Source organism: Phaseolus vulgaris, chromosome 10 (assembly GCF_051622355.1).
Source record: "Phaseolus vulgaris cultivar YP4 chromosome 10, ASM5162235v1, whole genome shotgun sequence".
Taxonomy (NCBI): domain Eukaryota; kingdom Viridiplantae; phylum Streptophyta; class Magnoliopsida; order Fabales; family Fabaceae; genus Phaseolus; species Phaseolus vulgaris.
The window spans coordinates 11952060-11978784 of record NC_143507.1 but is presented as its reverse complement, the minus strand read 5'-3'; the positions used below and the strand labels follow the sequence as shown (position 1 = coordinate 11978784).

At 40.8% G+C, this 26725-nt stretch overlaps 1 protein-coding gene across 1 annotated transcript; it reads left to right on the top strand.

The window, feature by feature from the left end:
* The first annotated feature begins 7194 nt into the window (after positions 1-7194).
* Positions 7195-7623, top strand: LOC137814158 (uncharacterized). The gene has a single exon (XM_068616752.1). It carries the CDS (start codon positions 7195-7197, stop codon positions 7621-7623), a length of 429 nt encoding a protein of 142 aa, XP_068472853.1.
* The last annotated feature ends 19102 nt before the right edge of the window (positions 7624-26725 follow it).

Below are 26725 nucleotides of genomic sequence, written 5' to 3'. Positions count from 1 at the left end.
ATGTATAAATCTGGAGGACATCCACCCTGTTGTCTTCCACGAAACGACGCGGAGCTTTGAGAGTCTCCTGGATCACTGTCCTCTGTCTACCCCCCTTGCCTGATCTGGCCAGCTTTGCGAGCAGGTCAGCTCTGGCATTCTGCTCCCTCGGGACGTGTATCAACTCAAGAGCGTTGAACGCCCCCCTCAACAACTGGACGTATTTTAGATACGCCGCCATCTGTGGGTCCTTCGCCTGGAACTCACCCGACACCTGCCCCGTAATCAACTGAGAGTCGCTCTTCACCAGGAGGTTCTGTGCGCCCATCTCCTTGGCCAAGAGCATTCCTGCTATCAGGGCTTCATATTCTGCCTGATTGTTACTTGCCTTGAAGACGAAACGCAAGGCCTGCTCGATCAGTATGCCGTCGGGTCCCTCCAAGACTATTCCTGCACCGCTCCCTTGTTGGTTTGAAGAGCCATCAACCGAGAGCAGCCACTGCGAACTCGCTTCCACCTCTTGCTCACCTCCGGGCGAAAGTTCTGCTACAAAATCTGCGTACACCTGCCCTTTGATGGATCCTCTAGGCTCCTACTGGATGTCGAATTCTGACAGTTCCACTGCCCAGCGTACCATTCTTCCTGCCACATCGGGTTTCTGCAGCACTTTCTGTATAGGGAGATTGGTCATCACCACCACCGTAAAACTGCGGAAGTAATGACGGAGCCTCCTAGCAGAGAACACTACCGCCAGCGCCGCCTTCTCTAGTGCTTGGTACCTCGTCTCAGCCCCCTGTAAGGCCTTGCTTACGAAGTAGATGGGCTTCTGACTCTGGTCCTGCTCTTGGACCAACACAGAACTGATGGCCCGCTCCGTTACAGTAAAATACAACCGGAGGGGCACGCCCGTTACCGGCTTGCAGAGGACCGGTGGCGTCGCCAGGTACTCCTTCAGCTTAACGAAAGCCGCTTCGCATTCATCAGTCCATGCAAAGCGACTGTTTCTCTTGAGGCACTGGAAGTATGGGTGCCCCTTTTCTCCTCTGGCGGAAACAAACCTCGAGAGCGCCGCCATCCGCCCTATCAACTGTTGCACCTCCTTTACCGATGTCGGGCTCCGCATGGCGATAATAGCTGCACATTTGTCGGGGTTCGCCTCTATCCCCCTCTCGGTGAGCAAAAAACCCAAGAACTTACCGGCCTCTACCCCGAAAACACACTTCTCGGGGTTCAACTTGAGGCGGTACTTGGATATTGTGTGGAACAACTCCTCCAGGTCTGCCATGTGCTACACCCTATTTTGCGACGCAGCCACCATGTCGTCTACATAGGCGTACACATTCCTCCCAAGCATTGGTGCCAGGACCTTGTCCATTAGCCTCTGGTATGTGGCGCCCGCATTTTTCAGCCCGAAGGGCATCACCTTATAGCAGTAACTGCATGTCTCAGTCATGAATGCAGTCTTGCTCTCGTCTCTTGGGTGCATCTTGATTTGGTTGTACCCTGAAAAGGCGTCCAGGAAACTCAGCACCTTGCTGCCGGACGCACTGTCTACCAAGGCGTCGATGCTGGGCAGCGGATACGAGTCCTTTGGGCATGCCTTGTTCAGGTCCGTGAAGTCAACACACATCCTCCACTTTCCGTTCGCCTTTTTTACCAAGACGACGTTGGCGAGCCACTCAGGGTATTGGATCTCCCTGATGTGGCCAGCGCTCAGCAGCTTCTGCGTTTCATCTTTCACCACCTGTTGTCGTTCCTCATTGAACTTTCTCCTTCTCTGACGCACGGGGCGGACCGTGGCGTCCATGCTGAGGTGGTGACACAGGAAATCGGGGTTGATGCCTGGCATATCCGAGGCGGACCATGCGAAGGCATCCAGGTGGCGTGAAATCACTCCTGCCACCCCTTCCTGTTCTTCGGAGCTTAGCGAACTTCCTAACTTGAAAGTTTTGCCGCCAATCTCCCTTTCTATGGCGTTAGCTGCAGGCTGCTCCCTGCTATCATCTTCAACGGGCGCCACCTCTTCTACGGGCGCCGCGTCGTCAGGGCCTTTCTCCATCGGCACATCTGCTTCGGGCATCGCCCTCTCCGCCATGGCCTCTTCAGGCGTCAACCCAGCGGGCATCGCCTCAATCATCGTCGCGTCCGCGCTCGGCGGACGTTCATACACCATGAATACGCCTCTCTTCGTTTTCAGGCTGTTTTCATAGCATTTCCTCGCCTCCTCCTGGTTTGACCTGATGACTATCACCCGGCCACTGAGGTCCGGCAGCTTCATCTTCATGTGACGGGTGGAGGACACCGCGCTCAGACGGTTTAACGCCGGTCTGCCCAGCAAAATATTGTAGGCAGAATTAGCGTTCACGACGAGGTACCGGATGCTCTCGGTGCGGGAGGCCTCTCCGTCTGTGAACGTAGTCCTCAACTCCAGGTACCCCCGGACTTCTACCTGGTTATCCCCGAACCCATACAGGCACCCAGTATAGGGACTCAACAGATCAGGGGACAGCCGTAACTTATTGAAGGTCGACAGAAACATGACGTCTGCCGAGCTCCCTTGATCAACGAGCACTCTGTGGACCTTCCTTCCAGCTGTGACGACTGAGATGACAACGGGGTCGTTGTCGTGGGGTACCACATCTCGGAGGTCTCTTCTTGTGAACACAATATCTGACTCCCAAGGCTCCCCCGAGAGCCTCTCTTCGATTGAATTCACCCCCCTCGCGTATTTCTTTCGCTGGGAGGCAGTGGGTCCTCCGCCGGAAAAACCTCCAGCAATGGTGTGGACCTCGCCAAGCACTGGCATCTCGTGTGCTGGCTCCTCTGTCGGCGGCGGCAAGGTGGCGGTCGTTGTGGAATCTGCGACATAATCTTTCAAAAACCCAGTCCTCACCAGCTCATCTAGCTGGTAGCCCAACGACAGGCAATTATCAATTTGGTGCCCGAAAGCCTCGTGGAATTCGCACCAAGAGTCTTTACGGGGCCCTAACACCTTGTCGGTCTTCGCTGGTCGCCTCAGCCTCTCAGCTATGTTGGGCACGGCGATCAAATCCTTCAACTCAACCACGAAGTTGTACCTCGCCGGTCTTGCTCTTTCTCTGGCGGGGCGTTCGCCTCCTGCTGGGCCCCGGGGCTGGGGCTTTCTGGCCTCGTAGGGGCGTCTCGCCTCTGGCTCCTTTCTCCCCGTCGTGGTCTCATTAACTCTGACGGGTTGAACCCGCGCCGGTCCCCTCGGGCGTGAGGGCACGGCGCTGGTGCGCTTCACACATACCTCCCCTTCCGAAGCAATATGCTCTACCGCCCTACGCCGTAATTCAGCGAAAGTCCTAGGGCGATTACGGATAATGGATTCTCCGAAGGGGCCGGGGCACACGCCTTTCACAAATGCGTACACGATCATAGGCTCCTCTGTTGTGCCAACTTTCACGACCTGGGCCCCGAAGCGATTGATATACTCCTTCAGGGTCTCCCCCTGATACTACTTCACATCGAGCAGGTCGTAGGAGACCGGCGGCGGGGCCTTGTTGGCTAAGTACTGTTCTCGGAACAATCGCGACAATTGGCGGAAAGATGTGATATGACCTTCTGGGAGGCTAATGAACCAGTCCATAGCCATCCCGGTCAGGGTGTTCATGAAGAGCTTGCACTTGGCAGCATCAGAACCGCCTATCAGGACCATCTGCGTGTGAAATGCAGCCAGGTGCGTCTCTGGGTCCTCCATCCCGGTGAAGATCACCTTGGGTCCCGCGAACGTGTTCGGGATCGCTGCGTCTAGGATCTCTTGTGAGAAAGGAGTGGAAAACTCCCTTGGTGGGGAATGGTTCTCCATCTCGTCATGCCCAGGCCGCCTCCTATCGTTTCTCAGGCCCTGGCGCAACTCCTCATTCACACGGTGGAGCTCTTCGTTCCGCTCATGCGAGGCGTCAAGGTCTGCCTGCATGCGTTCCTGCTCCATTTTCGAATCCGCCATGTCCTGCTGTAGCCCCCTCATTATTTCCAGGACCTGCTGCATGGATAGGACTGCTGGGGCTGCGCGTGCTGCTCTTCGTCTGGTGGGGGCCATTGTCACTCCAACCTCCTTCAGCGCTACTGCAACCTGATAGATTTTCTCGAACTTGTGATGGGACTGATGTTTTATATCGGCCCCACGGTGGGCGCCAAATGTTCCGTCCGGTTGACCGGGACGTCTTCGTGCGCGACCTCAACTGCCAGCTAGGGACTCCTTCCCACTGGTTGCCTGTGGATTCCTGCAAAAAAGAGGACAAAAAGGCGCCCTAGCGGCCGTGTGCACTCCGACGCTCAAGTCAGCCAGCAAGAAACACCAAAAACTGTCCACCTACGTGTCTGAGCACCGCGTATGGCACTCTGAAGGTGGTAAAAGAACTGTGTATATGTGTGTGTTGTCTCCTTCAGGCAAAAATATTCCCCAGTCACTTGTACGTAGCCTTGAAGCACGAGCAAGCAACTAGAGAGTTCTCTGGTAAATTTGCCGAAAGTTCCAACCCTTTTTCCAACATTCTCCGCGCTATTTAAACCACCCAAGCATTTAAAGCGCCTTAAAGCGCTTTTAATTACAAACATAACGCACTCATTAAAGCGTTTAATTAGAGAACGTAGCGCATTTAAGACGTTGAAACGCTTGGGAGTCATTATAGTACCTGAATGCTCGAAAAGGGAAACTGTATTGAATGACTTTTAATTACCTGGCACCTGACTAAAGGGTGTTTCCATTTTGACAAGACTGTAGTACACGTGGAGGGCCTCACGACGCCATGACCCCATCTGGGGGCGCTTCTGCCCACCTGGGGACATTTCTACGTGTGAGTCCTCCTGCTGAGAGTGCTACTGCGCTAGGGGTGACTTTTTGGGTGCCAACTCGTGCCCCCAAGTATCTAGTCACTTACTTTGAGAGCGTATCTGCCTTCCTTTTGTACCCTGCACCCGGTTGCCCTGGGCGTGACTTTCCTCTTGAGTCGTATCTGCCCCACGGGCGTCTCTGGGGCGGCAGAAGCACTTCACGAGTCAGGCTGCCCTTCGCTGGTACTATTGCTATGGCCTTGAAGCCACCTTTTCCTTCTCTTTATCGCTGCCCCGTGCTATTGGGACCTGAGGCCTTCCCACGGCGTCGCTCCCTCCATGGTCTTTCCTACCCATGGGTATCGGGGAACCACGCTGTGATTGCCTTGTATCTACACTGTTTGATCTAGCGACGCCTGCACCTAGGTGACGCCTTGCCTTGGCGACGCCTTGTCTTGGCGACGCTTCCTCTTGGCGTCTCTACACCTGGGCGACGCCTTGAGTTGACTTTGACTTTCCAGTCGTTGACTTTGACCTTGACTTAGTCAACGCCCGGATACGGGACGGTACAAATTCTCAAATCTGTTTTTCTGAATATATTCAAAGATGTAGTTTGTTATCAAATCTTAACAAACTCTTAAATTGCATTAAAAGATTGGTCAAAGCATTTAATGACTGGAGCGTAAGCAGTTAAATCATTTAAAGCTTAGTCAAAGATAAAATAGTTTTTCTGTTATGGTCCCAAAACAAACAATCGGTTGTTTCCTCAAATCAATCGGTTGTTTTGGTTCTAACAGTTCAACCCTTTGAAAACTAGTTTTCAATCTTTTCTTAAAACATCTAAGTATAAATAATCGGTTGTTTCGACAAAACAATTGGTTGTTTTAACTTAGTTTGAAAACATTTTACTTTCACAAAGATTGAGAATGCCTATGCTTTAGATTTAATCAAAGGGTGGATTACAACACTCAAACTACCCCAAAACTAAACTAAACCAGCACAGCAACAACAAACACAACTAAGGCTTCAATATCCTTCAAAGGGTTTGGATTCTTCAAAGCTTGAACACCACTTGGTTCAACAAATGCATCTCCCTATCTTACTAGGATTAATAGCCACTAGCCACGTGCAAAACATGCAACAAGAAAATATTGCCACGTAATAATAACAAATATGCACAATAATAACAAAATTATATTCACCGCCCCAAACATATCTATAAGCATGTTATATATAAAATTACTTTGTGTAATAACCCTACTGCGCGCTTAGGGCCTACCCTGGAAAAGAGCCATCTGCGCAGGTCTCACCCAGGCCTAACAACCGAGTTGACCTCCCATTGCAAAAAAGAACCGAGCCATCATGAAAATACAATCGAGAACCGAGCTCTAGTCATTACATTTATAAAATTGTATATATGGATGATAATCTTTTAATAATACTAAATTTATAAATTTGTAAATAATAATTTATATTTAATACTGAAATTATTGATTGCATTCGTTAGGAGTGCTCGAAATTTCGGTCCAAGCGTTTCGGTCAGCTCAGTTTTTGGGCTAGTATGGGTTCAAAGGGTGGGACATGAGCTTAGCCTAGATGCTGGTAGACAACTCGAAAAAGTTAATTAAAAGAGAGGGAATATTCAGGTTGTCTATAATACATACGCTAATTAAATACCAATAAAAGTTGTTGGGAATAAAGTAGTTAGCACCTAGGAATAAAGGTGCGCATAAGCATTATGTTTTTCTGTTATGATTATATACTTTTTGTTGAGATTATATTCTCCCTGTTGAAATCTTGCTTTGTTGAGATTGGAAAAATTCGTTGAAGGATATATATAAAAGGGGCATGAGACCCCAAGTAAAGGTATGTTGTTTATGAATACTTGAGACTAAAACTGATTTGATATTTTTGAATGCTCTCACTGACTTGATCGTCAAAGTGTGACTAACAAGTAAAGCCCCCTTTGTCCCAGTGGAGCACCAAGTACCTCGAAGCACCAATTGGAGACAAATCCTGGTCCCATCCACATTTGACGTGCTGAGAAAAATAAGGAAAGGCTTGCTGGGATCCGAAGGAAGCGATGCCCCTGCCTTACAACAACTGATGGAGGCCATGAGGGCCCTCCAAGAGACGAACGAAGAATATCGAAGAGAGTAAGAGTGAATCCAAGAGGAAGCCAAGGTCGAGCAGGAGTGGCTACGAGCAGAAGCCCGAGCTGAGCAAGAGCTCCTGCAAGATCGTCTAATGGATAGTTAGGGAGGAACATGCGCAAACCAATGAGGAGTTGCACAAAACCTCATTATATCACACCTAAAATCGCCTTTTTCTCGAAAGTAGAAGATCCAAAAAAATCATCTCGCGACATTCAGGGCTCAAATGAGCATCTCTGGAGGATCTTATGCCATCTGATGTAAGATGCTCATGGATACTTTTACAGGTACAACCCTTCAATGGTTTACTGGAATTCCAGATGGTCACATCACCTCTTTCCCCCAGTTCTCCAAGTTGTTTATAGAACAGTTCTCTACCAACAAGGTCAAACCCCTAAAGTTGTACGACCTTTTCAACGTCAAAAAAAAGGAGGGAGAGGAACTGAAAGATTATTTGAATAGGTTTTGTGTGATCAGGGTAAGGCTTCAAACACACGATGAAGAGATGATGGTCGCAGCCTTCGTCCAAGGGATGACAACAGAACCATTCAGCGATTCGTTAATCAAGAATCCAACGAAGACATTCTCCGAGGTACGTGAACGAGCTATCGCTCACATCGAGGCAAAAGAGACCATACTCAGGAAGAATGGAAGCTCGCGGTCAAAGCAACCTAAGCCCAAGGAAAGCAACTGAGATTGGTCCCTGAGGGAAAATGATACCTCCACCAAGAAGAGAACAGACTCAAGGTACGTCCCATATGTAGCCAAGAGAGATCAGCCCAAGACAAAAGCCAGGGAAGGGTTAGCAACCAAGCCCAAATTTTGAGTATCCTATAAAGAGCTCTTGAGCATTCCAGGGGTAGCAGATAAGCTAAGGTTTCCCCATAAGACAGATCGGTCCTTGGGATCATGAAGAGATGCATGGTGTGAATTCCACTAAGCATTTGGGCACAACGTCGAACGATGCATAGCCTTAGGTTTCCAACTCGCTATCATGGTCAAAGGAGATTCTTGAAGGAGTATCTCAAAGCTAACTAGGAAGAACCGAAGGAAGAGGTTGCTATCAAGGACCAAACACATGAGACACCGGTCCATGGAGATTTGAATACCATCGCGGGAGGATTTTCTGAAGGAGGAAGCATGACTTCCAAACGTAAGTGATACGCACGGGCAATGATGTCCCTGGATACAATGGGACTTGACCGCCCTACGAAGCCCACTCTCTGCTTCACGAGTTCTGACTTGGAAGACGTGTTTCCTCACGAGGATGATCCGGTAGTGATATCCGTCATCACAATGGGGAGAAAGGTGCACAGAGTCTTGGTCGACTAAGGAAGCTTGGCAGATGTGATGTTTTGGGAACGTTCACCAATTTGCAACTATCCCCTGATCAGTTGAGGCCATACGAAGGATGTTAGATCAGTTTTGCGGGAGACCAGGTAGAAGTACGTGGGTACGTTGAGCTAAGGACGACCTTCTCCGATGAAAGTGTGTCTAGAACGATTGCCATCAAGTATATCGTTATTAACGTGTCTTCTGCCTGCAACTTACTTTTGGGGCGACCTTCCCTGAACAGGTTGGGTGTAGTAGCCTCCACCTCTTATATGAAGATGAAGTTGCCCTCTTCTGAAGGCGGGGTGATCACCATAAAGGCCGAACAGAGGATGACGCGAAAATGTTATGAGAGTAGTTTGAAGAATCGAAGGGGAACTTACGTAATCACCATCCAGGTAGGAGAACCAGGATGGATTGTAGAGGCAGATGTCATCAATGAGAGATGACCTGGACTTGTTGGAGATGTTTATGAGAGAAAGATGAAAGGAAAGAAGTTCAAGCTCGGCACCTCGTTGTGCAAGGAGTTAGAAGATAAGATAATCGATGTGATATAAGAAAACATGAATGCTTTCGCATGATCATCCGTAGACATGCCCGGGATAGACCCAGATTTTCTATGTCATCGGCTTACCATGGATGAAAAGGTCAAATCCGTGGTGCAGAGGCAAAGAAAATTCAATGAGGATAAGCCCCCCAACATCTGAGAAGAGACTCAGAAGCTCTTGGATGTTGGCCACGTAAGGGAGATCCAATACCATCAACTGTTGGCAAATGTTGTGTTGGTAAAGAAGGCATATAAGAAGTGGAGGATGTGAGTCGACTTCACTGATTTGAACAAGGCTTGTCTAAAGGATTCCTACCCACTCCCGAGCATAGACTCCTTGGTTGACAATGCCTCAAGTTGTTTGTGGTTGAGTTTCCTAGACGCGTTCTCAGGGTATAATCAAATTCGTATGCACCCGAAGGAGGAGAGTAAAACAACCTTTATAGCCGAGGTCGCCAGTTACTACTACAAGGTCATGCCCTTTGGCCTGAAAAATGCTAGCACAACTTATCAAAGGATGATGGATCGGATCCTCACCCCAATGCTCGGGAAAAACGTTCAAGCATATCTAAACGACATGGTCGCCACGTTGGGAAGGAAAGATCATCATATTGCCGACCTGGAAGAACTATTTGCAACAATAAAAAAGTACAATCTGAAGCTTAATCTAGACAAGTGTGTGTTTGAGGTGGAAGCACAAAAGTTTCCTGGCTTCCTGTTGACTGAAAGTGGCATAGAGGCAAACCCCAAAAAGTGTGTGGCAATCATAGGGATGAGAAGCCCGACCAATGTGAAGGAAGTACAACAACTAACCGGGCGCATGGCCGCCCCATCTCGTTTCTTGTCGGCCAGTGGAGATAAGGGGTACCCCTACTTCCAATGTCTTAGGAAGAACAATCGTTTTGCGTGGACTAATGAATGCGAAGAAGCTTTCACCAAGTTGAAAGAGTACTTGGGCAGTCCCCCTATTCTTGGTAAGCCAATCCCAGGAACCCCTATTCGTCTATATTTTGTTATTACAGATCGAGTCATGAGCTCGGTCATTTTGCAAGATCAGGATAGGGTCCAGAAGCCAGTCTATTTCGTAAGTAAGGTGTTGCAGGGACCAGAGACTTGGTACCAAGCTATTGAGAAGGCTGCCTTAACTGTGGTGTTCGCAGCTCGACGACATCGCCATTATTTTTAGAGCTTCATCATTATTGACATGACCGACCTTACCATACGTAAGGTCCTCCAAAATCCTGATATAGCAAGTCGAATGGTCTGCTAGGCGGTTGAGTTATCCGAGTTTGACATACAGTATGAACCACGAGGGCCAATCAAAGGTCAGGTGTACGCAGACTTTATGGTGGAACTTTCATCCAAGGACTCTCAGCCTAATCCTAATGACTTCCAATGGGTCCTTGCGGTGGATGGATCCTCCAACCAACAAGGGAGCGGAGCTGGGGTCATTTTAGAAGGGTCAAATGGGCTCTTAATCGAGAAAGCCCTCAGGTTTGCATTTAAAGCAAGCAACAATCAAGCTAAGTATGAAGCCCTAATAGTCGGGATGTTGCTAGCCAAAGAGTTGGGAGCTCGGAGTCTGCTAGTGAAGAGTGACTCATTGCTCGTCACCGGGCAAGTCACATGCTAGTATTAGGCCAAGGACCCACAACTAACTTCCTACCTCAGGTACGTAAGGATCTTGAGAGCAACTTCCTCTACGTGTGACCTTATTCATGTTCCCAAAGAGCAGAACTCCTGAGTAGACCTGTGGTGTCAAAGCTCGCTAGCTCAGGGTAGGGAGATCGACAGAGGCCAGTGATCCAGAAGACATTGAAGTTACCCAGGATAGCTTTAGAAGGGTTGTCTGAAGTCGACCACTTTGAGGTCTTAGGGATAAGCTCAAGAAATAGGAGAAGGCATCGATCGATGATTCAATAAACCTTGAAAGTCCCAAGAGTGGACCCATGGGTTATTGGGGGACAAGTTTCTTGAAGTTCTACAAGTTGACACCACAGAGACTTGAATAACCCCCTACAAGCATTACCTTGCTGATGGGATACTTCCTACCGAGCCTACGAAGTTCAAGATTGTTAAGAGGAATGCAGGGTGGTATAATCTGATAAATGGAAACCTTTTTCGTCACAGTTATACCCACCCGATACTCACATGTCTAAGTGGAGATCAATGTGCCCGCATAATGGCCGAGCTCCATGAAGGCATTTGCAGTAGCCACATAAGAGGACGAGCTCTCTCATCGAAAGTCGTCCAAGCTGGATATTATTGGTCGACGATGAAGGAGGATTGTGTGAGATACGTCCAACGCTGTGAGCAATGCCAGAAGCACGTTGATTGGTGTCATGCACCAGCCAAGGAGTTGCGATCGATTTATAGCTGATGAGAATCAAAAAGATGTTGTTAATAGGAAGAATGGACAAGGGCCAAATCATTTAAAGTTCTTCTTATTAGTCTTTTCAAAAGATGAGGCCCAAGCCCAAAGCCCAAGCCCAAGAAGGCCAAAGCCCAAAAAGCCCAAGTTCATCCCATGAGGTGCAAGGCCAAGCATTAAATAAAAGAGCATCATTTGAATTACTCTTGTATAGTTGTAGGAGGTGTGGATATTAAATAAAGGAGTGTGAATATGTAAAATAAAGTCACATTGTCCATGTGACTTAGGAGAGTAGGTGTAGGTGTAGTTTTTAGGAGGTGTCATAGTAGAAAAAGGTCACACCTCCCATGTGACTTGTTTTTTGTGGGAATTTCAAATGAGTTTCATTTGAATTTTCCCACCTATTTTTCAGCACCCTCACACTATAAATAGAGGTGTGGGCTCTTGTAAAATTCAGATTTGAGAATTATAGTAGCAAAACTCTCCCAAATTGGTGATAGAGTGTGTGAGAACTTGTCTTCTCCTCTTCCTTGTCTCATCTTGAGTGCCTTGGTTCTCTCAAGTGGCGGCATTAGCTCACTTATCTTGGAGCCTTCACACTTCAAGTGGTGTGACCATCAACCAAACTCTTCATTCTCATAAGTTCCTATCTTCTCCATCTTTTCATTTCATCTCCATGTTCATATGGAGCTAAAACATGTCTTAGGTTCCTTTTCTAGCATTTTCATTCGGTATTTTAGCTTATTTCTTAACATGCTTCGGTTCATCTTCTCCTTGGCTGGTTCCATTTGATTCTTCTTCTTTTCTTATGAATTTGTTCAGTTCAATTCAGTTTTGAAGCATTCTATTCGGTTCATTTACATTTGTGCACCTTTTAATCGGTTCAATTGGCAAGAAATGGGTCTTCCGTGTGAGTTTGGTGTTTGGTGCAAGTTTTGGTGAGTTCTTGAAACATAGAACATTGATCCAATTCTATTAAAAGTGCCTATTCATTCTCCAACTCAAGTTGATTCCATAAAGTGTCAAAGAATCATCTATATCTAGCTATTGGAATCATATCAATAGCCCATGACCCTTCCATACATGAGCAATAGACATTTTAGGCCATTTCCCTTTGGCAATACATCAGATGAAGTACCTCATTGTGGCCATTGAATACTTCACCAAGTGGATTGAAGCTGAGCCAGTTACACAAATAACTGCTCATAAGGTCCAACATTTTGTGTGGAAGAACATTGTTTCCCGTTTTAGGATTTCGAGGCACCTAATGTTCGACAACGATACTCAATTCGCTAGTCAATAGTTGGGCAAAGTTGTGCTCAGAGCTCGGGATAAAATAGGTGTTCGCTTCGGTAGAACACCCCTAGGGAGTGGGTTTATTATATTTAGTTTGACACATTCTAAGATGATCTAGCTCGAGATGAATGGCAAAGAAGGTTGTCTGAAGTGGACTGGCCCATTTTGCGTAGTCAAGGTGCTCGAAAATTGAGCATATAAACTGGAAACCATGGAGGGGGGAGCCATCCTATGAACGTGGAATGTGGCCATGTTAGAATTAATGGCTTAAACAAGAAGGGGGGGGGGGTTGAATTGTTTGTCAAAAGATTTTCAAAAAGATTGGATAAGAAGGAAGTTTTAACAACAATCACAGAAGAAGTAATCAAGGAAGCCAATCAAACAATGTAATTAAAATTGTTTGCAGAATTTCAATCGGTTGAAACTTCGTTTTAACCGGTTGTTTATGGCAGCAGCAAAAACAAAATTAAATCAAACAATTTATAAGAAGTGAGAGAGGTAAAGAGATTACACATTCCATTTATACTAGTTCACTCATCCTTGAGCTACATCCAGTTCCCATATTACACACACTCAAAGCCACAAAGAGGTGATCTTGATACCACAAGAACCACTCACCCTCTTTGCCTTCACACAACCTTAGTCAGAACACCCTCTGACCTTACAAGTTTACACACTTCAAAATTACATAAAAAAAAAACTATTACAAGAATCAGAAAGGAACAGATTACACCCTAATTTACAGGAATCATAGAGCTTCTAAGATCAGACCTTGAACCAATTCACAACTACTTAACAATCTTTCAAAACTTTGAAATGAATCTCTTCTCAAAACTAGTTTCAATCTCACTTTCTTGTTGTTGTATTTGTTGATTTTGAAATCCAAAGAGAAACCATATTCACAACTCTTAAAACTAGTCGTTCTAGGCAGTCAATCATAAGCCAAAACAGTTTAAATCCAACTGGAAAAAAATCCAACAAGTTTTTGAAAAGTTGTTATAAAAATGTGACAATCAATCGGTTGAAATGTCGTTTTAACCGGTTGAATTGGTTAGACAGTTAGTTAACCAAGTCAAAAACAGTTTTAAAAACCTTCAACCAAGCTAAGTGACAAACAACCGATTATATCGTGGTTTCAACCGGTTGTTTTTCTCTTTGCTTAGAAAAACACTTTTCTCTTTTAAAATGGATTGAACCAGCTTGCGCAAAGGACTAGGAATGATCTTTACAAACAATCTAGACTAAGCTTTAAACCATAAGCAGCACAACATCAACCTTCAACACAGATTTGGATCATCAAAGCTTCCATGTTCTACAGGCCAATCTCAAGTTTGACTTCAGTTAAGAAATTTCGTTTTGATGCTTTTCTTTTGAACAATATGATGTTTAAGGTGATGCTCTTTTTCCCTTGAAAGGTTTTTTAACGATGCCACCTCGTGATAAATTTGTAGAAGATGGTTCATTAGTTTTGATTGAATAGCGTTGATATCGCACATGGTAAGTCGACCTAGCTCAGCGTAATTACGTCTACCCGAGCATAGGCGCCCTGTGAGATTAATTTGTTTTTCTGATTTACTTGAGTTAGTACATGGTAAGTTGACCTAGTTCGGCGTAAGTACGTCTACCCGAGCATAGGCGCTCTGTGAGGTTAACTTGTTCGACGATTTACTTGATTTAATGCATGGTAAGGCGACCTAGCTCAGCGTGAGTGCGACTACTCGAGCATAGGCGCCCTGTAAGATAAATTCATCTGTTGAATTAACTAATTTGGCACATGATAAGACGTCCAAGCCCATAATGAATATAGTCATTCAAGTATAAGCGCCCTGTGGAGTGGGTTTATTATATTTATTTTGGCACATTCTAAGATGATCTAGCTCGAGATGAATGGAGTCATTTGAGTATAGGTGCCCTATTATGAGGAGTTTATTTGATATGATATATGGTGAAGTTGAGTGAGCATGGGATAGGTGCAGCTACCTAAATAGACACTATGAAGTAAGGCATCATGAAATTGATGCAGTAATCATACCAATGGCTGCCTAGTAAGGGGGCCAGAGTTATTCGTGAGATTCAAGTTGAAGTAAAGGTTTTCCTAACCCCGAATGCATCTCTTTCTTTAGGTTCCCTATCTCGCCCATAAGCTTGTCCTTCTCTTCGGATAGGGTCAGTGCCTCTTGGGTCTTCTCGGTATAGAGATGCTCAGTTTTTTTATGTAAGGCGTTAAGTCGGTTGGCCTCCATCTGAAGGCGGTCCATTCCTTGGCGGAGCTCCACGATCTCCTTATTTTTGTGGTCTTCAAACACTTTGTGATCTTGCGCTCTGTCGTCGGCTAGGCAGGCCAAGGAAAACTCTTGGCTGAATAACCTCAAAGAGTCACGACGAAGGAAGTCTTCGTCATGGACTATTAACCTATTTTTGTCTTCGTGGGGTAGGAAGAAAGCCTTGCCATGAGCAAGGACGTCGAAGTCAGCATCCCATAAGCTTTTTCCGCGTGAGCTTTCGGCCTCACACTCTTGGATGGTAACGACCTCCTAGTGTGGAGCTCGGCCATCTGAGTTGGAGTGTTTCCAAGGGGGAAGTTGTCTCTCGCCTTTTTCTCTTAAAAACAAGGCCTGCATTGGTTTGGTCATCCTGGTCAGATTGGACTAGAGTAACCTCGACAAGGGCCTTCCTTTTTAATGCCAACGAATCCTTGCTCATGTTGGCAGCTGGTCTCATCTTTCTAACGCGCTAAGCCATCTTCGCTTTGCCAATGTTGGCCAACATCCTTTCTGCGAAAAAAAAAGACAAGTGGTTACTAACAATGATATAGGTACCTTTACAAGGGTAGGAAATGAGGAGTACCACTATAAGCCTTCAAGGCCCCAAGGAGATACTCTTTTGTCAGTAGAAAAGATATGTCAAAGACAACCTTCAAGCTTGTCAAAAATTCACCTATACCTTGGTCTTTTGGAGACAAATCTTCTAAGTGTCGAGCACCCTGGAATTTGGGTTTAGGGGTCCAATACAGGGGAAATTCGTCTAGTAGGGTCGGATCTCCTGTTGATGCTAAGACTTTAACAAATTTACCTTTAAAATTTTTGTATAAAGACTGGAAGAGGGTAAGCAAACCTCTTCCAGGGGCACCCATAATTTACTTCTCGTATGCTTAGCCTCGAAGAAATAAAGAAAAACTTCCACAGTTGACGAGATGTCAAGTTGTGAACACAAAATAATAAAAGCTCGACATCCAAGCTATTTGGATGTAGTTTGGCATGAGCTACATTGAGCTTGGTAAGTAGCTGCTTTTCAAAAATGGACAGGGGAAGGCGAAGGAGAACCTTCTTGAAAAAGGTGGCGCAAAAGTAGCAAAATGGACCATCGGGGTCCGACGACTCGTCACAACAGATAGGTTCCCCCTCCCTACACTCCATGGTTTAAACACACCCCTCGTATTTTTTACTCATGGTACACCCGTTTTCTCTTAACTCCCTGAGACGTAAATGGGTTGTGTAATAAGAAACCTCTTTTAAAAGCTCATTTTCGGTCCAAAGATACATTGAACCATAATCCATTGCAGATATAGCTTAAAAACAAGCATAAACACAAACAAAATACAGGAACAGTTCAGGCCAGGCAGAGAAAGCGAATCAAATTAAAATTATAGTTCAGGCAATGCAATCGGTAAGATGAACAAATAATTGGCAATAAAGGTTAGTGGAGGAAAATACCTGGTGCGATAGAGGTGGGTGATAGCTCGACGGTGAGAAGAAAGCTTTTTGAGTAAGAAAAGTTATGAGAATAAGAAGGGTTGTGTAATAGGTTAGGCAGAAGAAATGGGTTTTTAATTATTTGAAGAAGGAGATGAAGCGGCAACGCTTCCTCGTCGTCGATGCGCGTGCCACGTGGACACTCTAGATTTAGTGTGGTGCAATGTCTCATCAGGAAACGCTTCGGTAACCGTGCCTCACCTACTCTCTGCGAAAGCGTCTTATCAGTTGCCAACACTAGAAAGACTCTTCGCCTAGCTAAGCTCAGCTCGAGCCTGGGGGGCTTGTGTATTGGTCAAGAGTGCTCGGGACCTCGGTCCAAACGTTTAGGTCAGCTCAGTTTTTGGGCCAGTATGGGCCCAAAAGGTGGGCCATGAGCTCGACCCAAATGTTGGTTAACAACTTGAGAAAGATAATTAAAATAGAAGGAATATTCTAGTTGTTTATAATACATACGCTAATTAAATACCAATGAAAGTTGTTGGGAATAAAGCAGTTAGCACCCAAGAATAAAGGTGCAAGTGAACAAAATGTTTATTGTTGTTAAGCACTCGAGAATAAAGGTGCACGTAAGCAGTATGTTTTGCTGTTATGATTATATGCTTTTTGTTGAGATTATATTCTCCATGTTGAAATCTTTCTCTGTTGAGATTGGAGAAAATAGTTGAAGGAATATCTATAAAAGGTGTTTGAGACCCATGTAAAGGTATGTTGTTTCTGAATACTTGAGATTGACACTGATTTAATATTTTTGAATGCTCTCACTGACTTGATCATCGAAATGTGATCAACAGGTAAAGTCCTTTTTGTCCCAGTGGAGCGCCAAATACCTCGAAGTACCAATTGGAGACAAATCAGAAGAGGAGTTTGTCCATTCAATCTATCTGAGGTGAACCAACAAGAACATTGATAATATAAACTTATCGTCAATATATATAATATTAAATTTATCTACATAGATTTGTATATAGTAATTCATTAATGAATTTGAAATTTTTTATAGTGTTAGTCGAAATATAAGGGAAAGAAAAAGTTCATCTCTAAAATCTAACTTTCCATTTCACTCACTTTTCCTAAAAGACCAATTTTTTACATCTAAAAGTTGATTCTCATGCTATTTTCAGTAACAATATGTGTGAATCATAAATTTTATTTAATCTAATTTAATGAAAAACTAAAACATGTATACACTGGATACACATTTGCCTTTTAGTGTTAATAGCAACCTTTTCTTTATAGAAGCACACAATAATTTTTTAAAATAATTAAAAACGTTATAATAATATATAAGAGACATGGTATTTTTTTTTAATAAAAATACAATGTATAATATTTCTCAAACAATAAAAAGGGATAACCTAATCAAAGGAACAAGAAGAATTTATGCAATTATACGAAACTTTAAGAATTATTGAACATTTTTAAAAATAAGAAGATAGGCTTGATGTAAAAAGATAAAACAAGAAATATTTAACAAATAATCCTCACTAAAGATCAACAAAATTTATTTTATGTCAAGAAAAATATTCATCACCTATAAGCATTTAGAAAAAAATAAAATTTTAAAATTATAATCATTAACTAAATATTAAAAATTTAAAAATTACATACGAGCAAATGGACCACTCCAGTGAATTTAAGGTATGGAGAAAATTTATACTTTAAATGAGTCAAAAGTTTGATGATCTATTTAAAATTTGAAGAAAACTAATATTTTAAATAGGTTAAATAAATTTCATACGTAAAACAAATAAGTTATTTTTTTTCTAAGTTTGTACTCGATCAACAAAAATTCGTGAATAAACAGATGAACACCTCAATAGAATAAACAATATTTAAAATACTTAAACAAGTCTATCAAACTAAAAACAAGTTTTTTTTTCATTTTTAAACTAAACTTTATCAAACGTAATATATCATGTAAAAATTACAGTAAACTAAAATATGTAAATATTTTTTTGTTGGTTATTAATTCTAATTTTATTATTATTTTATTACCCTTAAACTATTTTACCGTTATAATGCATTAATGGTCAGGCTTGTTAGTGTTCCTATTTTATAGCTTCCAGTAATTGTAATTTTATTATATATATGATTGAGTAAATCAAAATGAATAAGATTAGTTTTGCAATTTTGTGCAATTACATTCAATCAGTTGCTACAACCTTTTGCCTTCTCTTATTTCCTTCAATTATTTCCTACAACTGGTATCAAGAGCTAGGTTGTTATCATGAACTCTACCCAATTATCAGTCCCTATCCTTGATGGAAAAAATTACAATCGGTGGTGTGTGCAAATGAGAGTTTTGTTTGATTATTATGAGTTATGAGATGTCGTTTAGAGTGGAGTGTCTGCATTAGCTGCTAATGCAACTGAGGCGCAACAAGTAGCGCATCGTGATCAGAAGAAGAATGACAATAAGGCTTTCTTTCTCATCCATCAAGGGATGAATGATGAGACGTTTGAGCATATAGAAGGAGCAACAACTGCTAGTGAGGCTTGGACAATTTTGTCAACCAATTATAAAGGTGATGATAAGATCAAAAGGGTGCGTCTTCAAACCCTAAGACGCCAATATGAATTGCTGCAGATGGAAACCACAGAGACTATTGATGTCTATATAAACAAAGTTATTGCCTTGACAAATCAGATGAAGAGCAATGGTGAAACACATTCAGAGCAGGCAAATGTAGAAAAGATTTTGAGGTCTTTAACTCCCAGATTTGAACATGTTGTTGTCGCAATTGAAGAGGCCAATGACATTTCAAAAATGACAGTAAGGTTATTGTCTGGTTTCCTACGAGCGCATGAGCAGCGGATGAATGACAATAAGATTGAAAAACCAATTGAACAGGCTTTACAAGCACAAGCCCCAATTGGTATCTCCTATCATAAACATGGTAGCTATTTCAGCAAAGGTCGTGGTGGCCAGAATCATGGAGGCGCTTGGCGCGGGGAACGTGGTCGCGGAGGACGAGGAGGCATTTATAATAAATCAAATATTGAGTGTTATAATTGCCATAAACGTGGCCATTATGCAAATGAGTGCAGATCAAAAGGTGATAATCATGCTGCCAATTGTGCTCAAGAAGACAGTAATCATGAACAAGATGAAGAGGATCATGCAGTACTAATGGCAGCCACATCAAATGAAACTCCAAACAATCAGACTTGGTATTTGAATACATGTTGCACAAATCGCATGTGTGGTAAGAAGGAGTTGTTTGCAGATTTGGATGACTCATTTCGCACAAAAGTGAAATTCAGTGATGGTAGGTTCGTTCCAGTGACTGGAAAAGGGCAAATTCTTATCACATTGAAGAATGGTGATCAAAGGTACATCTATGATGTTTTCTATGTACCTTATATGAAAAGTAATTTGTTGAGTATGGGACAGTTAGCCGAGAAGGGTTATGTGATGCACATAGTTGAAAACAAATTATCAATTTTTGATAAAAAAAAAAGGTAGTTTGATTCTTAAATCCTTTTTATCAAAAAACCGCATGTTTCCAGTAGATATTCATATGGGTGATTTCAAGTGCTTGAATGCAATAGCGAATAATGAATCGTGGTTATGGAATTTACGCTTTGGGCACTTAAATTTCCAGAGTTTGGAAAATCTCTCCAAACGAAATTTAGTAAATGGTTTACCCCATATTCATCATCCTGATCAATTGTGTGAGGCTTGCATTTTTGGAAAGAATCACAGGATACCATTTGTTAAGGAGCCTGGGCGTGCAAAATTTCCTTTGGAGCTTGTTCATACAGATGTTTGTGGTCGGCCCGATGAACATATCATCAGTTGGAGGTAATAAGTATTTTTTAACCTTTATTGATGATTTTTCAAGGAAAACCTGGATTTATGTATTGAAAAACAAGGATGAGGTATTCCACTGCTTTAAAATATTTAAAGCATTTGTTGAAAGAGAGAGTGGCAGACAAATTAAGATGGTGCGTAGTGATGGAGGAGGTGAGTACAAGTCTAATGAATTCAAGAGGCACTGTGAAGAACTTGGGTTGCAACATAACATAACTTGCCCCTACACACCTCAACACAACGGAGTTGCTGAGAGAAAGAATAGAACTATCATGGACATGGCGAGGAGCATGTTTAAAGCGAAAGGTATGCCAAATTATTTCTGGGCTAAGCCTGTAACATGTGCGGTATATTTGATAAACAGATCACCCACTCGGAGTATTCCTAACACAACTCCGATTGAGGTATGGAGTGGATTCAAACCCAATGTGCAGCACTTGAAGGTATTTGGGTCAATTACTTATGCTCATGTTTCCAAGGCAGCAAGATCGAAGTTGGATGATAAGGCAGTGAAGACCATTTTCATTGGATATAAGCATGGGGGATACAAACTGTACAATCCAATGACAAAGAAGGTGATTGTTAGTCGTGATGTTATATTTGCCGAAGATGAGGAATGACAATGGAATGCAGCAATTGAAATGGATTCCAAAAAACGATATATTTACGTTTTGAACGATGATATGGAAGATGGGGTCACTCTTGAAGCACCTGCAGTTCAACCTGAAGTTGTAATTCAACCTGAAGTTGCAACTCCAATTGCAACTATGATGGAGCGACCAAGAAGGTAGCAGCGACAATCTGTACATCTTCAAGATTGCGAAGTAAATCTTGATGATGAAGTTGATGACAATAGAGATTTAGTTCACTTTTCTTTTCTTGCAGATTCAGAACCCGTGAGACTTGCAGATATCATTCAACACCCCAAATGGCAAAAGACTATGAATGAAGAAATGATGGCGATTGAGAAAAATAATATCATGACTCAAATTGGAAAGGTTGTTCCAAATAAGAATTAAGGGAGGATGTTGGTTATTAATTTTGATTTTATTATTATTTTATTACCCTTAAACTATTAACTATTTTACCGTTATAATGCATTAATGGTCAGTTTACAGGCCTGTTAGTATTCCTATTTTATAGCTTCCAGTAATTGTAATTTTATTATATATATGATTGAGTAAATCAAAATGAATAAGATTAGTTTGTAATTTTGTGCAATTACGTTCAATCAGTTGCTACAACCTTTTGCCTTCTCTTATTTCCTTCAATTAGTTCCTACATTTTTAACATCAGAATTCAGATCTCCTAATTTAAAAAATAAAAGTCTTTAAAGAAAAGTTAAATATATTTTTATATAATGTAATTGGTTTTTTTTTCCTAATCCAAACTTTAAGATTCTTTGAATATTTGTATTCATAGTTGAAGTAGATATTATAATATTGTTACATATATTAAAAATTTGTTTGTTAAAAAAAATATACTAATAATAATTTCCTTATTATAAATATAGAAAAAATTTAAATTTAAATTTAAAAAATTAATTTTGATAAATAATACATCAACCAAAAACATATTTAACCCTCTAAAATTTTTATAGAATTTGCAAGCCTATGAGTTGGTTTACACAAACGATACTCAAGTGGAGAACTAACTACATTAAAAATATGAAAGGCAACAATTTCTTATTAATTTAACGAGGCAAAGGTGTGTCCCTCTGGGGTTTTGTGCAATTGCAAAACAAAAAGTAGAAAAAAAAAATGCTACCTTTGGAAGCAACATAGCCAGAAAAGCAAAACTAAAATAACTATAATAGTAGTATCCAACACTTCCCACCGTCCCATGCGGAAATCACTTTCAGAGCATAGACCGTTTCAATTTAATATCACTCTTTCTTTTGGCTGGCAGAGTTGGTCGTTGTTAATTAATTTGCAAGCAATTTCATGCTTATAATTTATGGAAGTTGATAGAGACTAGAAAATGTGGTCCATATACCTAATTTTTTTGTGGTAGGTTGATTTACCTTGAATTGCTTTGAAAATTTAAACATCACTATTAGAAAAAACATTTTTTATCATAGTTAAAATAGATTTTTTTATCTCATTTTAAAAATAACATAAAAATTTGTATTTTTTATGATAATTATATAATAAAAAATTATTTTGCATAAAATAATATTTTAATCATCATAAATATATTATTTTGTATGACAGATAATGTTTTTAACCGTCATAATGTGTTACTTTTTATAATAATTAAAAATAACACAGTCTTAACAAATAATTTTTTTTATAACAAATTTAATAATAATTTTTTTTTTTAAATTCTGATACAAATATTTGTTGCAATAAAATAATTATAATTTTTTTACGGATACAAGTTAATTAAGAAAAGAGTAAATAATATTAAAAATTACACATAATAATAAAAATGAATAAATAAAAAATATTGTAATAAATTTGAAAAAAAAAGGAGAAACATAATTGATAGATTAAGGAAAGTGGAAAACTAGTTACTATAGACAATAGATGCAATGGTAAGGATTTTAATCTATCAAAGAGGAAGGGAAATTAATTAATAAAGATGAGTTGATGACTTAGTGGTGGTGATTTATTTTTCAAGAACATATCTATTCAATCTTATTCTGTTATGGTAGTTCTTATTTTATTATTCATTCATGATAATAATATCTAAAATTTTAACAATAATTTAGTATACTATATATTAAATAGTTGTTTGAAGAGAAACTTAGATAAAAAAGATAACAAGAAAATCACTTATCACATTCATTATTGATTCATTCACACTAAAATTAATTAAAAGTCTTTGAATTCATATCACAATGTCATTAATTTTAAATTTTGTCATATAAATATAAATATAAAGTCACAAATTCTCCTAAAGAAAGTCAAAGTTTATATTTCTAGTCTAGCCGTTACGTTTCTACTAAGGAAAACATGAGTCAAACGTCTAATGGATGCAAACAAGTAAAACGAGAAAGGCGAAGGAAAAGAAAGGTTAAAATATATTTTTACAATGTGTGATTATAAAATATGCACAGCCATAGCCTATACCCTATCTTTTGCATCTTTATTCTGTTTCTTAAACAACTTTTTTTCTTTTTATCTTGTCCCAAAAAAACGAATAACATCATCAAGCGGTTACCATTATGAACAAATAAATGTAGGATTGTATAATATATTAGAAATAATGAGTAAAGTTACTACCACTTCCAAAATCAAAACCTTCTCTTTTGCTAAAAGAGTCTTCAAAAAATTTTCCCTGTTTTCCATAGACGGTAGTGCTACCATAATTATGCCTTAAATAGATTCAAATGATAAAAAATATTACTGAGCTTCATGGTCTCAGGTTCATATATTAGAGATCAATCATTGACTATAATACTGCACCTCTCATCTGCTTTCTCCCACCCTTAAACATAAGGAAGATGAAGTACTAATACTATCAATACAAATGGAGAAAGTAGAAATGTAGTGGCAAGATGAAGGATGGATATTAAATCAAGAACTATTATAGGTACCAAAAGATAAAAGTTGATATTTATAAAGCCTTTAACACTCTGAGTTGGAATTTCTTATTATTAGTTTTGACACGCTTTGGTTTTCATCCCACGTGAGTCAGTTGGATTAGTACAACTTTTCGTTCAGCTATGTTTTTTTATCAGAATAAATGGCAGTTTGGTGGATTTTTTCCTTGCAGTAGAGGTGTTAGACAAGGTGATCCTTTGTCTCCTTTACTTTTCTGTCTTGCAGAGGAAGTTCTTAGTAGAGGTATCTCTAAGCTTGTGAATGATAAGAAAATTTTAAATATGGCTAGTCCACAAGGTTATCTCACTCCTTCTCATATTTTATATGCTGATGACATATTTGTTTGCCTTTCAATTATTTGTTGGTGCTCCAAAGTGTCGATTTTTCAACCTTTGGCTGATAAAGTCAAATTGAACCTAGCATCTTGGAAAGGTAAATCTCTTAGCATGATGGGTCGAATTCAATTGGTCAATACGGTGATTACTGGATTTCTAGCTTATAGCTTTAATATGTATAAATGGACTATTTCACTTCTTAACCAATTTGAGCAATGGTGTCGAAATTTTATTTGGACTAGTGATATTCTGAAAAAAAAAGGTATAGTCACTGTGAATTGGGATATGATTTGTTCTCCTCTTGATAATGGAGGTTTGAAGATTATTAATCTTCAACACGAAAAAATGCATATCTTCTTAAGTTTGCTGGGACTTTTGCTTATAGCAATAGATCTTGGTCTTTACTCTTGAAAGTCAGGGTTCTTAAATTAAAATATGAGTTTAGAACGGTTTAAATATCCTCATCTCTTTGGTCTGGAATTAAGCAGTTTTATTCTACTACACTTATTATACTTTTTGGATTGTTGATACAGGTGTAAGAATTGATGGCTTAAACAAGAGCGGGAGTGAATTGTTTATCAAAGATTTTTGTAAAGATTGAATAAGAATGAACCTTTATCAAACAATTACAGATAAGCAATTAAGGAAAGCAATCAAACAATGATTCAAAAATTGTTTACAAAATTTTAACCGATTGAAAATACGTTTATATCACCAGCAAAAGCAGAATTAAAATTGGTTGTTTATATCACCAGCAAAAGCAGAATTAAAATAAACAGTTATAAGGAGTTAGAGAGAGAGAGAGATTTACACAACCAATTTTATACTACTTCACTCAACCTTGAGCTACATCCAGATCCCAGAACAACCACCGGGTTCCACTAATAATCACTTATACATTACAACAACACAATCACAAAGAGGTGACCTTGAAAACCACAAGACCCACTCACCCTCTTTGCAACCACACACCTCAAGTCAGAACACCCTCTGACTTTGCAGGATTTCACACACTTGAGATTACAAAAACCAGGAAGTCTTATAATCAGATCTTATACCAGTGCAAAGCTAAACAACAATCTTGCAAACTTTTGAAAACTCCTTTCAAAACTAATCTCAATCTCACTTTGATTTCAAGCTGTGTAAAAACTTGTGTATTTTTTTTTAAAGAAAGGCTATATTTATAACACTAAAAAACTAGTCGTTCAAGGCAGCATTTATGAGTCAAAGCAGTTTTGATCACACCCAAAACATATTAACAGGTTCTCAAAAAACTGTTAGGAAATGTCACAATCAACCGGTTGAAAAGTCGTTTTAACCGATTAAATTGGTTAGGCAGTTACATAACCAAGTCAAAAACAGTTTTAAAACCTTTAAACAAGCCAAGGGACAAACAACTGATTATTTCGATAATTCAACCGGTTGTTTTTCTCTTTGCTTAGAAAAACACTTTTCTTTTTAAAACAGATTAGACAAGCTTTGTGCAAGGGTCAAGAATTGATCTTTACATAGATTCTAAACACTCTAATCTAAACTCAAACCAAAAGCAGCACAACTTCAAGCTTCATCATGGATTTGAAACATCAAAGCTCCCATGCTTTACAACAGGTTCTTTTATTAATTTCTAGAATGATAAATGGTGTTCTACTACTTCTTTAGCAAATATTGCAGGTTTATCTGATGGTGCTAGCATTCCGGATACACTCTCTAAGTTTTGGGCAAGTTCTGATTGGAATATTCCCTTATATTTACAACATATCTCATTTTTTTAATCATATCATGGGTAGGGAGGAACAGGATGTTCCTAATTGGATTCTAGATGAGTCTGGTCGTTTCTCTCTTAAATCGGCTAGGACTTTTTTCTTGGAACCAGGAGTTCATTGTGGTTAGGGTAAATTCATTTGGTCTTCATCTATTCTGCCCTCCAAAACTCTAATATTCTGGAAAGTTTTTCATGGGAGGCTTCCTACAGATCAACATATTCAGAATAAAGGTTTGCATATATGTTTTATGTGTACGCTTTGTGAAAAGCATGAGGAAATTATTCAACATTTATTTTTTGAATGTTCTAATGCTTTGCATATTTGGAGTTGGGTTCGACAGATCTTTCTTACCGATACCTTTTGGGTTGGTCGAGCTGTATACCACTTCAACCCAACCTATGCATCATTTGCTTGTATATTTTCAACACAGTTCGTTTCTCGAGTCATCACGAGGTATGACGTCATAAATTTTGCTGTGGTGATTCGAGCTCGGTCTTGACCAGATAATGAGCTCTGACGATATTCGCCCCGATCTGGATATTCTTACCGCACGATTACCACATCTACTCCAGGTTAACTTGCCTCACAGGGCACCTATTCGAACAACTGCATCTGCTCCGAGCTAGGTCATCTTACCATGTGTTGGTTCGGATAACTACACCTGTTCCAAGTCAACTCATTTCACAGGGCGCCTATACTCGGGTAATTACACATATTCCGAGTCAGGTCGTCTTACCATGCACCACCTCGGGTTGCTACCTATATTCTGAATTAACTTGTCTCACAAGGCACCTATACTTGGGTAACCGTGTGCCATCTCGGACATCTTTACCCGATCAAATCAAATTATCTCACACGGCGCCCATGCTCGTGTAACCTATTTTCCCCGAGTTGGGTCGTCTTACCATGTGTCATCTTGGGTGATTACACTATTCAATTCAAGCCAAATTATCTCACACATATTTCCAAAGAACGAATTTATTACTGGGTGACCTCATTAAAAAAAAAACCCTTTTAGGGAAAATAGTGTCACCC

Coding starts and splice junctions, on each gene's coding strand:
- LOC137814158 (XM_068616752.1), top strand. CDS start 7,195: ATGCTCATGGATACTTTTACAGGTACAACCCTTCAATGGTTTACTGGA.